The sequence below is a fragment of the Pseudorca crassidens genome, chromosome 16, assembly GCF_039906515.1.
Source record: "Pseudorca crassidens isolate mPseCra1 chromosome 16, mPseCra1.hap1, whole genome shotgun sequence".
Taxonomy (NCBI): Eukaryota; Metazoa; Chordata; class Mammalia; order Artiodactyla; family Delphinidae; genus Pseudorca; species Pseudorca crassidens.
The window spans coordinates 38762025-38776319 of NC_090311.1; the positions used below are offsets into that span (position 1 = coordinate 38762025).

The following is a 14295-nucleotide window of genomic DNA, read 5'->3' on the forward strand; positions in this document are numbered from 1 at the left end:
TCTGCATCTTCAACTTCTTTTGATGCTTTCTAGTGGATTTTCTTCTCTTTTTCCCCAGCTGCCTTAAGTTAGCTAGATTTGGTCTCAGAATTCTTGGTGTCAGGCAACAAACATATTTGCACGAAAAGAAAAAACAACTTGTCTAATACCATAATTTAACCTGTTCCCCTCTTTTGTAGCAGAGAGGTAGCTAAGACACGTTACTAAATGTCCTATCTGAAAGTACTTTAATATTTCCATTGGAACTTTGGGGCTGGTCTCTCTTAAAACTCTGTGTGGAATTCAGCAGCCGATGTGGTCTTCTTTAAATTGCTTCCCGGATAGTTTGGATTTACTAGGAAAAAAGGAGGACTTTGGTCTATGTATTTCTCTCTTTGTCTTCTGTGGGCCATTGCTTAACTTCATGCTGTTATACAGTGTACATTCTCTGAGATAAGCTAAAACATTTTATTTTCCTCATTACAGAAATGCTACGTGGCTGTCATAGAAAATGTCAAGAATCAAAAAGATGAAAACAAAACTCACCCATGATCTTATCACCAGATAATTGCTTCTTAACATTTTTTGCTGTATTTTCTTACAGTCTTTATGATCACACACATATAAATAATGTATACTTTACAAAAATGGGATCATAATGTTTTGCAAACTTAATTTAATGACATGAAAAAATTACTAAATATTATTTCCTTCAATATAATTTTTAATGTTGCATACACTCTTCTCTTTTGTATACTCATTATTCACATTCTTAGTTCATCTAAAACTTTGCATTCTTTTTATACATGAGAATCTAAAAGTTCACTTTTCTGTTCTGAAATTATTGTAAATGTTGCCTAGTGGGGCCCATAGCCCACACTAATGTCCAGCATACATTATCACTTCCTCTTGAGCACTGGTTGAGTGGCCAGGGGTAAATAAAGCAGGTGCTTTTTTTTGTGATCCAGGTTGGAGCTTTGCACAGACCTTGCTGTGCTGGAAGAGTCGTGTTGAACTCTGAAATGTCCTTCAGCCTGGCAGGCCTTCTGCAACTCAGTACCTCACTATCAGGCTGTCCCAGGGGAAAGTTTGCTAGTAAGTCGTGTGTTATCAGTACACTTTAATCTCTTCCATATGCCAAACCCACAAAGCTATGCTCGTGGGAACTCTAACTCTCCTGGACATGACTGTGGAAATCTTTCCTCGGTAGGTTTCAGGAAGTGCTAAGAAATCCCAGCCAAGCGGTGTTCCAGAGGAAGGGGAACACGATTCTGGACCATCATTTGCTTTACCAGGATACACAAGTTCTCCTGAGTGGTTGAATCAGGTAAGAATGCCTGTATTATCTTGGAGAAGGAGGGAGGGATCTTGAATCACCCCATTGTCTCAGAGATCTTGATGAAACCTCATTTGCTTAGCTTTGGAAACCCATTTTGCCAAAATATTACTTTTTACTGTCATAGTCTTGAAAAATGGGGGACCTCAGGGTGGTAAAGATCTAACAAGTGGCTTGTTACGGTGTCATTAGAGCCTCACTGTTGACCTTGCAGGATTATGCTAGATTAAGTGGGAACTATTTAAATATGTACAGTCCTTTAAAATGTAATCATTGGTTCAGCTCTCCAAGGTACATTTGCCTTCTGAAGGGAGATATAAGGCATTTGCTTTCATGTTTAAATTCAGATTCTAGTCATTTACAAGAAATAGTGCTAATGGTTTCAAAAAGAATGGTAATATGCTGGTGGTAATTCTGGCAACTAAATAGAGTGGTGAAATACACGAGGTACGTGGTTGTAATCCAAGTAAGAGGTGGAAATGCTAATGTTAAATCGAGTGCCATTGTTGACTTGTGTAAAAGGCCAGTGGTGACAGCTAGTTCAGCAGAGCAAAACCAGCAAAGAACAAACAAACAAACAAACCCAGACACACATGCATACACATATATTTCATATCATGTCTGTCACATAGGCTCTTACCACATAGCCACATTTACATACTTCATCTGCATGTACACGCTTTGGGGTTCAAGGGTCCACCTGTCAGTCATCCATTTTTAATAGCCTTATTTGTGCAAAAGCTGTCTCAGCTGGCAGGAAGGCTCACAGAAACCAAAGCTTTGGGCAAGAACTAGGTCTACAGGGTTTGAAGTTTGCTACTGAAACAATAGCTAATGACTAGTAAACCTTTTTGACTCATCGAAGTTTCAGAGACATATCTTACATGTGCTTTCTGACTCAGGGCTGATAGTGAAAGTTGTTTTGCCCTAAGTTTGAAGCTGTCCCTACCGATGGTGGTGAAGGTGATCATGCTGGTGATAAATGGCTGAGGAACGCCTGCTAACAAAAAACTAGGAAATAGGGAAGATGTTCCAGGCTCTTGGTCCTCTCCCAGTTCAGCCCTACCTCTGAAGTGTTTGCTGTCAGACTGATATTTAACCTTTAGTCTGTGGATTGCAAAATAAAATGACTACGAAGACCGGATAGATAAGGCCTACTGGGTAGAGGCAGTGGCCGGTTAGAGAAGGGCTGCCGCATCTAAAGGGAACAGCAGCTACTAAGTTTTACAAAACTCTTGGTGCGTGGGAATGCTGTCTCCGTGTTGCCATATTTTACAAAATATTTTGAAAGAAAACCGAAGTTTCATATTTGTAAAAGTAGATTCTATTTTTACGGATAAATTGTAAGCTCTATCTTTTATCTTGTTGACTAAGTCACATTGAAATGAAAAATTGGGCCATACTAAATACATGTGTTTGTTGCCAATTTACAGCTCTTGGGGGTAGCAGCATCTTAGCCACATCTTAGCCATTTGTGGGGCAAGTCTTGGGACCACAGCCCCATCTCACTGCTCAAGCTTCCTTGAGGTTAAGAAAACGGACTCTAAAGTTCCCACCTGTGATTCATGATTCTTTAATACAAACTCATATAAACTCCCCTTAATGCTGCTGAGGAGCACAGAGTCTTTGCTATTTTAGAACCTCATGATAAATGCTGACATTCTGAACGCTTATCCCATTCCATGAAACAAACTATTACTGTGTCATCTTGTCTTATTTTTATAAAACCTCTATGAGATAGGTACTAAAATTATCATCATTGTCACATCCCTACTTACAGATGGGGAAACTGAGGCTCAGTGATGGGGATGATTTTCCAGGGTCACCTAGTAAGTGGCAGAAATGAGATTTGAACTCTGGCACCAGACTTCAGAATGCAATTTTTAACCATCATATTATCCTTTCTCATGCTACATTATGTGAGTTTTCAGCTTCTGTAGTCCCTCTGAGTTATGATGAATTCTACTCCGAAAATATCTTAAGGAATCTGTAAGGACATTTTCTGCTTTTGTAGCACACAAGGGCCATTGTCTTTATCCTCATACTTCAACATGGGGTTTGCAGAATGTGTGGGATCCTCCTGACCACTGAAGAGGGAAATTTTACAAATGCCTGGCTTGAGATCAGAGATGCCAATCTCCTTTTCCATGCCCTTTTCTATTCAGGTAGTAATTGAAAGTTAGAACAGGAAGCTTAAAGGCCAAAGGTCCGTTTCACCTCCTTGTGGACAAGATACTTAGTCCATGGCCACAAAGTAAAGCCCTAACCCCAGCAAGCTTTCTCACAAGTACAAGCCATGTGGGTACATCAGTTATCCCTGTTGACAGAAATGCTCCAATCTAGACCCATGTACAGAGAGCATCACTGCTATAAATGAAAGCAGTATGATGTATCCAAGGAATACAGATAGGTTTTAGCTTAGCTGCCAATGCCAAATGATGGGTGGTGGCTTCCAGCATGAGCACTGTGCTGAGAAGCGTTTGGAAACCCCATGTGAATTCATCAAGGACTGCTGTAATTGACTGGTCTTTTCTTCCACAGGCTTGGGATATGGACCTAGTGGCAAATATGCCCTGTACTTGGTATTCTTGGTATAGTCTATTCATATGAAAGAGCTAAGACAACTTAGCCTCGGACAGCTTGAAGCATGTGTATTTTAATTTGTTATTCTGTCTTTTTTCTGTCTCTTCCGCAGTTGTTCTTCTGTCTCTGCTTTTCCTCAGGAGAAATGGCCAAATGTACCTTTTCCACATTAGAGATATTCCTGATTTTCCTCTTTGTGATGATGACAGGGATCACGGTGGCTCTTCTCAGCCTGTTGTTCGTCACCAGTGGGACCACTGAAAATCACACAGGCAAGTATCATGGGTTCTCTTGTATGCTATTCCCAGCCTGCAGGAAATTTCTTCATTTTGGGGGACATCAAGGCAAGAAACAGTGTCTGCTGATAATGCTGGTAACAGGGCAGTTCAATGTGTACTTAAGCAGCCTGGGATGGTTATCTAACCTTTACCTTAGTTGCCCTTTATGCATTGATAGCAGTTTTTATCAAGTTTACCTTTGGCCCAAATAGCCAGTGCTGCATTCTGACATGCACTTATTTGTCTCACTTTGCCACTGATCTAAGTACAGCTCAGGATTCTTCAAGGCCCAGTAATGTGAGCTTTTACCCTGAGCCTCTTCTTTTTCTCTTTGCCTCCTTTCTGGCATCATCTTCTCTAGGGGGTGGGGGGCAAAAGGAGAAGGAAAGACCCACTGAATGTCAATTAGCCTGTGAAAGCTTTAGAGAAGGGGATCTTGAACTCAAATCGCATGAGGGCCAATCAAGTTCCATAAATGGGGTGGGGGGCGTGGCCCAGGGTGGGGACAGGTGTCTCTCTGGTGAAGAGGGTCCACGGGCCCTCCTGAGTGCCAGCTGTTTTTTGTCATGATGTCACATCGACTCAGCCCTTCTGAGTTTTCAAGGGAAGCTGGAAATTGGGGGAGGCGGTTTAGACATCTGGGGGGTTTTTTTCCTGATTTTTTTTTTTAAATGTTGGAAATTAACTTAGTTTTTGAAAACCACCTAGGCTAAATTTACAGGCAATATCGCGTTCATGGGAGCCTCTCCTTTGATGATAGGTTATATACCTGATAAACAGTAGGGAAGACAGGTGGGGACTGAATGCTTTCACCAAAGTAAAGGGAGGGCTGGCCACAGGCCCAATGGAGAAGGAGAGGCAACATTGTTCACCTTGGTTTTCTCTTTTGCGGGCTCTTCTCTTTTCTAATGTATTCTCTACCTGTCCCTATGTTTTTTTGTTTAAAGACGTATTTATTATTTATTTTATTTATTTTTGGCTGTGTTGGGTCTTCATTGTGGCACACAGGATCTTCATTGAGGCATGCGGGATCTTCATTGAGGCATGAAGGATCTTTCGTTGCTGCGTGCGGGCTCTTCGTTGTGGTGCGCGGGCTTCTCTCTAGTTGTGGAGTGCGGGTTTTCTCTCTCTAGTTGTGGCGCGTGGGTTCCAAAGTGCTTGGGCTCTGTAGTTCGCGGCACACAGGCTGTAGCTGAGGCATGTGAGCTCGGTAGTTGTGGCGCGTGGGCTTAGTGGCCCCGTGGCATATGGGATCTTAAGTCCCTGACCAGGGATCGATCCCGTGTCCCCTGCATTGTAAGGTGGATTCTTTACCACTGAACCACGAGGGAAGTCCCTGTCCCCATGTTTTGAATTCACTGCCCACAGACCCAGAGAAACAGAGATCCTCTTTTCTGGGAGCGGGCAGAATGAGTTTTAGACTGCTAGAAATGAAAGAATGCATAGGACTTAGTTTTCTCTTTTAAAATTAGAGAATCCAGAGCCTGAGGCTCAGGGAGGTAATTAATAACTACAGTCACTATTTTCATAGTAGAAGTTGCTATTTATTGAATGGTTACTTTGTGTCAAGCACTATGGTAAACATTCTATGTAAATTTCTCATTTAATCCTCACAAACTCCCATAAAGGTAGGTGCTAGCCTTAGTACTGCTTTACAGATCTGAGCCTCTGAGATCGAAAAGAATCCTTTGGCTATGTGACTAGATTTGGCGTTGGTTGGCACTACATTCCTACATTGGAACAAATGAGGCAATAGCAAAGGTGCCTGATTCCTTCCTTGCAATACTTGATGTCTTGTAGAAAACGTGGGCTTGGGGATGGGAAAACATGAATTCTAACTACACTTAGAATGTGGATGAAAGAGCTGCAGATTCTGAGTTGGAGGATCTGGGTTAGGCACCTGATTCATCATATGCTCTCCATGAAATCTTGCTTAAGTCATTTCTCTGGGTTTCAGTTTCCTTATCCGTAAAATGGAGGAGATTGGATTATGTGATCTCTAAACTTTCTTGAGCTCCAAAATTCTGGAACCCAGAAGAAGTCTTCTGTTAATCTCTTGCCTAAATACTTTCTGACCACTAATGCACGGTGACACTGACATGTGTTGCCTTGGCCACCCCTCGCTGTTGTCTGGGGTGGAAACAAACAAATAAAATATATAAGTAAGATGTCTAAATATGTAAAAAAACAAAGCTATATTCCAGCCATCGTTTTAAATTTTGAATATGTATTAACATATTTATTGTCAATCAACCCTCGGAAGTAGGATATTATCAGCTTCTTGTTATGAGAAAGTTATGTTACTTTTCTTCATAGATGAGAAAAGTTGAGGTAAAACAGGTTAAGTTATTTGTTCAGCTAGTAAATGATAGAGTTAGTTTTCAAACCCGGGCTGTTTCTGGCACTTGCTCTTTTAGTCTCTATCCCATTCTGCATCCTTTGATACTCATGTGTGTGTGTGATGTTGATGTAGAATATATGTATTAATATGCATACATATAGGTGATATAAGAATAATTAAAATAAACAGAACTATGTTAACTGGTGTAGAGTGATCTAGGTAGCATTAAGAGTAGAAGATTTAGAAGGTCGAGGAGGACAAGAGCAGGGTAGAGACAGCTGGGGTGGCATCCTGAAGGTGAGGGGTTAAGCTGGATCTGGCTGTGATGGAACCACACCTACTCTGAAGGGGTAGAGGAGACTGATTGAGGGACCAGAAAGGGGTAAGGTCTCTGGATGGAGAGAGTGGTAGACACAAATCCCCAGAGGCTGGATTTAGTGGGCTGTGTGCCAGGAACCTGGCACCTGATTCGTTTGGCTGGAATAGAAGTGCAGGGTGAGTGAATGAAGAGTGACAGGTTAGACAGGAAGGGCTTGTGAGGAGAAGTTGAAGGACATTTGACAGAGAGCTTGACTGTTAGGCTGAAACATCTCCACTCCGTGAAAAAGATCCTCCTTGGGATTACGCTATAAAACATGTTCCTGAGATGTTTCTCACCGTGTATGTTAGATGTAAGAGAATATACAAAGGTTCATCCTTAGGAACCCGAATCTGTGTGTTCTAAGTGATGCTGACAAGTGCATGGGCTGAAATGTTGTTTCTTAAATATCTTACTGTTTTTTGATTCAGGTTTTCCAACCACCCAGATCCCTCCAGCCACCCAGATCCCTCCAGCCACCCACCCTCCAGCCACCCAGGGCCCCACAGACATCCAGGCATCTCCAACACCCAGCACCCCAGAGCCTACTCTATTTCAGAACTTCAGTGGCTACCATATTGGTGTTGGGCGAGCTGACTGCACGGGCCAAGTAGCAGATATCACTTTGGTAGGTAAATCATGGGATCCTTGAGGAGACTGTGAAACAGGTAACTTTATTATTTTGCACCCTGTATTTATTCCTAAATATTATGTCATAATCTCCTTCTCACTTTTTATTGACTTCACTGCTGTCTAACATCATGGATATTGTACTATGAGGAAGAGGGGACCTTTTATTTAACCACAACTCCCTTGTAAACTCAATTGGCCTTTTTTTGTGAGTGGAAGTGTCAAGGCGGACGAACTCCAATACTACAGGGGATGGGCAGGTACCATAAATGACTGAAGAAGGCCAGTGTAAGATGATAAATGTCTAGTAAATCCTCAGTTTTTTGGGGGGCAATAGAAAGTGGTGGTGACTGTGGTACAAGTAGAAAGTTGCATGGCTTTAGCTGATTGTTCCCATGTAAGAGTGTGGATCTAGGGCTGCCCTACCTTACGGTTTTCTCAAGAGAAGCCAGAGTATTTATGGATTGAAGATCTGAGGATTTAAGTCTCTCCATTGGAAAATGGAAGCAACTCTAGTTAAAACTGGAAATCTAATGTGGGCCAACAGTGTGTTAGCCAAGTAAAACACTTCTCTGGATCAGTTGTGGCTAGGGGCTGCTGGCATGCAACTTCCGGGCTGTGATGCTAGACACACATTTCTAGCCACCCTTCGCTAGGTAACCAGAGCAGGAGGTTGCCTGATGGGATTTTTCTGTCTCCTACCAAATAATCTTTAGATTCTAGGAATTATTCCCTGTTGTCTGTTCTGAAAAGCGACTCTGGAATGTAAACCTTAAATGACCACTCACATGAGAGGTAAAACAAGCAGTAGAGGGACCATGCTGAAGACCTGGGTGCAGCTTTTATGGGCGGGCTTCATGACGTGGTGAGAGAGGGACTTCAAGATAGGTGTATTTGATTTGACTTGGCTGAGGGAGGGACAACATGATGAAAGCCAGGGGGAGGCACCCTCAATAAGTATTACTTAGTCATAAGGAAACCATTTTCTTCAGGAAAAAAAAAAAAATCACATGCCAAACAACCAAAGTGAAGGGGCCTCCAGTCTTCAGGGTATTCCTGGGAATGTGGAATGATGGCTGGGGAGCGATTTCTTCTCTAGTACCTTAGATAGGCTGGAGAAACGGTCCTGTTTCAAAGAACAGAAGAGCCATGAAAGGTCTCCAGCATCGTGATGGAATTCCTAAGTCACACCAGCTCCCTCCTTGCCCACAGGCCAGTGAATAGCTACTGCCAACCCAACAACTACTTTGCCTTTTTCTGCACAGAAGAGTAAAGCCTGTTTTGTGATGTTGGCTTTACTCTTGAAAACACATATCCTGTCTCACTCAGAGCCACAGTGTCATGTGGATTGTATTTCTTTGCCTTTCCTAAGTAGTCTATTCTTGTGTGGTTGTGCCTGGTTTCTGGTAACAGCGGGGTGAGAAGGAGTGGAGCTGCTTTCTGGTAACAGCGGGGTGAGGAGTGGAGCTGATTCTCTCTTCCTCTTTAGATGGGCTACAGCAAAACTGGCCAGAATGCACAAGGCATCCTCACGAGGTTGTACAGTCGTGCGTTCATCGTGGCGGAACCAGATGAGTCCAGTCGAGTAGTGTTTGTCAGCATTGAGATTGGCATGGTGTCCCAACGACTCAGGCTGGAGGTAAGTGATTGAGGAGGGAAAGAGATGACGTGATTTAAAGGCAAAGTCTGCAGGTGAACGTGACAGTAACTAAGCTCTCCTGGTTTCACATCCAGTGAGTTTCTACTACCCACAAGGTTATAAGCTCTTGACAATCCAGCAGATGATCGAATGGGGAGAATGAGCCTCATTCCACGCCAAGTCATCTTGGTCAGAACTTGCTTTCCATGCTGCTGGTCGCTCACCGTCATTATTAATGCTATTTTTTTGCAAGCTTATTATGTCCCAGTGACTTTCACATACACGCTCTTGTAATCCTCCTTGTTAGAAGTCTGAGAGTGCCAATTAATCACTAACCCTCCCCTCAAGTTTTTAGACAATTAAGAATAGATGCAAGGAATTAAAGAGAATTAAAAAGCAACTCTGAAATGAGGTTGGCCGTAAATTGCTGAAGTTGGGTGAAAGGCACATGGGGGTTTCATTATACTATTCTGATGATTTTTGTACATGTTTGAACTTTTCCATAATAAAATTTTAAAAGAATACAACATTAGCACTCTTAAACTCTAAACTGTTTTGTAGAATATGGCAGGCTTTTCTATGATTTTTTCTGCCAATTTTGACCATGTAACCCACCTGTGGGGAAAGTTGAGCTTAGCAGAAAGGTGCATAGGAGGTCCTGGACAGGCAGCTTGTAAGATGCAGAGAGCGGGTGGGGAGGGAGAGAGAAATAGTTATAGACACATGGACTTCCAGGCGTCTCTCTCTCAGCCAATTTCTAGACCTTGATCTGGTTATATTTTCTGCAGGGATCAGGTCACAGAAAGAAAGTGTATTCTTAGTATCTGCTCACACACTTACAAATGTGAGAAAGAGGAGAGTCTGGAATCTAGAATAATGACCATTAAATGTCCATTATTCAGTGTCATGTTCTATCAACCTCACCAAATAAACACTTTCTCCTCCTGCGGTGTGAAGGGGGCAGGGAGAGGGATGATGAGAGGGCCTAAAAGCATTTCTTTAGTGTCACCCCCTCACGAGGAGTAGAATGTAAGTCTCTCCCATCTATGGAAACGTAAGGAGCAGAGGATTAAGTACTTTCCCCTCACCTACACTGACAACAAAACTGTGAGGTCAGCCTGTTGTTATCCCCATTTTGCAGGTAAGGAGGCTGAGTCTTAGAGAAGGTTAAGTAACTTTCCCAAGTTCACACAGTTAGAAGAAGGTAGAGCTGGTTTCTGAACACATATATGCCCGACACCAGAGCCTACATTCTTAAAAGTGAGGTCATTCTATTATCTTGGAGAGCATTGATCACCTGCTTTTTGCAAGACACTTTGTTAGGCACTTCAGGGGCACACAGCTAAGTGAGTCATAACACATGTTCCTATGAGCTCAGTACCTAGTTAGGGGATTGGAGGAAGGACTGTACCAGAAATACGCAAATAACTATGATTTACTGGAATAAAGGACAGTGATATATTAGTTATCTATTCATGAGTAATAAATAGCCCCCCCCGAAATAGGGACTTAATTAATATTTGTTGTTTTATCTCACACTTCTGTTGGTGAGGAATTCAGAACTGGCTTAGCTAGGTGGTTATGACTTAGGGTAGCTTGCAGTCGAGATGCTGGCAAAGGCTGCAGTCATCTGAAGGTTTGACTAGGGCTAAAAGATCCACTTCCAAGGTGATTCACCCATGTGGCTACTGACAGTTCCCCCACTGTCCATATCTCATGACAGAGCGGCTGGCTTCCCTTATAGTGTGCAACTTAAAGGAAAGAGCAGGGATTTTCGCCCACTCAGTAGGTTGTCTTTTCATTTTGTCAGTGGAAATATTTGCAAATGATATGACCGATAAGATGTGAATATCCAAAATATATAAACAGTTCATACAACTCAACATCAAAAAACCACAAACAACCTGATTAAAAAATGGTCCGAGGACCTGTATAGACATTTTGCCAAAGAGGACATGCACATGAAAAGATGCTCAACATCACTGATCATCAGGGAAATGCAAATCAAAACTACACTGTGATATTACCTCACGCCTGTCAAAATGGCTATCATCAAAAAGAACACAAGTAACAAACACTGGCGAGGATGTGGGGACCCACATATATATTGGTTGGAATGTAAATTTGTGTAGCCACTGTGGAAAATAGTATGGAGGTGTCTCAAAAAATTAAAAATAGAACTACCATATGACCCAGAAATTCCACTCCTGGTTACATATCTGAAAAAAATGAAAACACTAATATGAAAAGATATATGCACCCCCATGTTCATAGCAGTATTATTTACAGCTGCCAAGATGTGGAAGCAACCTAGGTGTCCATCAATAGATGAATGGATAAAGAAACTGTGGTGTATATACATATATACGATGGAATACTACTCAGCCATAAAAAAGAATGAAATTTGTAACAACATGGATGGACTTGGAAGGTATTATGCTAAGTGAGATAAGTCAGAAAGACAAATACTGTATGATATCACTTGTATGTGGAATCTAAAAAATAGAACAAACTAGTGAATATAACAAAAAAGAAACAGACTCAGATACAGAGAACAAATTAGTGGTTACCAGTGGGGAGAGGGAAGAAGGGAGGGGTAATGTGGGGTTAGGGGATTAAGAGGTATAAATTATTATGTATAAAATAAGCTACAAGGATATATTGTACAACACGGAATATAGCCAATCTTTTATAATAACTATACATGGAGCATAACCTTTAAAAATGGTGAATCACCATATTGTATGCCTGTAACTTATGTAATATGGTACATCCACTATACTTTAATTTTTTTAAAAAAAGAGCAGGGAAGAAACCACAGTGCCTTTCATAACCCAGGCTCAGAAGATGCACACCATCACTTTCACCCTGTTCTGTCCTTAGAAGCAAGTCACCAAGTCTAGTTCACACTCACAGGTGGGAAAGTTATACTTCACCTCTTGAAGCCAGGGGTATTGAAGAATTTGTGGACATACAGTACTTTAAAAGTACAACACAGGGATTCAGGAAATGGAAACTAGAGGAAAATTCAAAGTGGAAGTGACACTTGAATGGGGAGGATTTTAAATGGTTGACATGGGGAGGAAGAGCTATCAAATCGAGGGGACAACATGGACACAGAGAGGCACAAGGGAGAAATGTAGATGTATTTGAAGAGACAGATTAGTTCTATTAGGACACATGTAGGCATGTAATTGGAGATGTACTTGGAAGGTGTGTTGGTCATAATTTGTAGGCTCCTGGGATGCCAGGTTGTTTTTAATTTTGTGGGTGATGGGGATTCTTAGAAAACTTGTGCGTGGAGGAGTGATGCAAACACAGTTGTGCTTTAGGATGATTAATCAGACAGTGATGTTCGAGGTGGATTGTAATAGGCTAGAGCTAGCGGCGAAGACACAAATTGGCAGATTCCTTAAATTAACATCAAGGCTCTATTGATAAGAGTCCAGTGGGAAAACAGTAATCACACTAGGCATTTCAAACAGGGGATTTAATATGGGGGAATTTTACAAGATGTTAAAAGGCTGAAAGAACTAGAAAGGGAAACTAGCCTTGCAGGAGGGATTTAAACTTTGCCTGGCCATTTCCCCTATACTATGTAATGCTGGCCTAAAAGTTTTAAACCAATGGGACAGCAGTGAGACTATATGGTGGTAAAAAGTCAAATTAAATGCTAATGAGATTTGGGGATGAATTGGCATAAAAGCTAACACTTGACGTAGTTCCTGTGACGAGTCAGGTATTGGTCTAAGTGCTTCATATATATTAATTCATTTAATCCTCCAAACAACTGTATGAGGGAGGTACTATTATTATGTCATTTGACAGACTGGGAAACTGAGTTGCAGAGGACCCAGTAACTTGTCCAAGTGTACGCAGCTAGGAACTGTCCGAGGTGGGATTCAAACATTGACATCTTCCTGCCAGAGCACATGCTCATTACCATAGCACTATACTGTTTTTCTGAGGAATCAAAAATGGTTCTGATTAGGAAATGGTGAGGTCATTAAGTAGAAATAGAGTTAAAACAGACACTTTGGGGTGGAGTGTGGAGGGGATAGCAGGTTAATGTATTGGGTTGTAGACCACTATGAAGTTAATACTGGGCACCATTTAACCATCTCCTCCTATTTTTACTTCCCCTTACAATCTGAGACCCAGAGGAAAGACCTATAAATGAACCCACTTACTTATCCCAAGTTAATCCAAGGGGAAAGTGTGAAAAATAAATGTAACTAAACTAGTGACATTAAACTTATTGTAACACCTGGTTTTTTTTTTTTTACATCTTTATTGGAGTATAATTGCTTTACAATGGTGTGTTAGTTTCTGCTTTATAACACAGTGAATCCGTTATACATATACATATGTTCCCATATCTCTTCCCTCTTGCGTCTCCCTCCCTCCCACCCTCCCTATCCCACCCCTCTAGGTGGTCACAAAGCACCGAGCTGATCTCCCTGCATAACACCTGGTTTTAGTCAGATTCTCTGTCTCAGCTTTGAGATTGATGAAATTTCCAGCATGGAATAAAGATTAAAGAAGATCCCTGAGCAGTGAGGCAGGGCAGGAAAGCAGAATGACTTTTCTAACTCTTTCTATGTCATGTTCCCAAGAGTGTCAGCAATAGGAAATGGAATGGAAACTGCAGTTGAAGAAGTGAGCGATAGACATTAATGTCACTTCTTTGCTCTATGTTAAAATAGCCCTCCTTTCATGAAGTAGAAAACATGCTACTTATAATGGCTATTGGCAGGCATTGTTATTACATGACTGAGTTTTTAATTTTTTTCTTTTTCCCCAGAAGTCCCACATGTCTGACTTCATATCAGAGACTGTAGTTTAGGATAAGATTTCTGTAAGCTGTTTGTAGTCTTTTTCTTTTGTTTTAAAATTCAAGATTCATAATTTCTATGTTTTCAAGAGCTTGATTCTTGCGTAAACCTGAAAAAATGCACCGAATTCTAAAAATCCTAATGTTACAGTTCTTTAGGAATAAAAATGTGCGGGACAGGGAGCTCTAAAGTTGACTGGCAGTTCCTTCTTTTCCAAGACCTTCTTGTCTTGGTTACAGAATTGTAAGAACATCAGCTTTTGACTTTAGTTAAGCTTTCATGGTGTCCATTCATTGATTGTTTCCCCTTCTCCCTA

General features: G+C 41.5%; 1 protein-coding gene across 3 annotated transcripts in view; it reads left to right on the forward strand.

Moving 5' to 3' along the window:
* Positions 1 to 4021: 4021 nt before the first annotated feature.
* Positions 4022 to 14295, forward strand: part of ASAH2 (N-acylsphingosine amidohydrolase 2) — a 79422-nt gene continuing 69148 nt past the window's right edge. Inside the window, exons 1-3 of one of the 3 annotated variants that reach the window (XM_067710140.1) lie at positions 4022 to 4170; positions 7307 to 7503; positions 8995 to 9144. In XM_067710140.1, the coding sequence (XP_067566241.1) occupies positions 4044 to 4170; positions 7307 to 7503; positions 8995 to 9144 (474 nt within the window). In that variant the 5' untranslated portion in view covers positions 4022 to 4043. Of the gene's footprint in view, positions 4171 to 7306; positions 7504 to 8068; positions 9145 to 14295 lie in introns of those variants that run through there. The other 2 variants (XM_067710138.1, XM_067710137.1) reach the window with 2 other exon arrangements.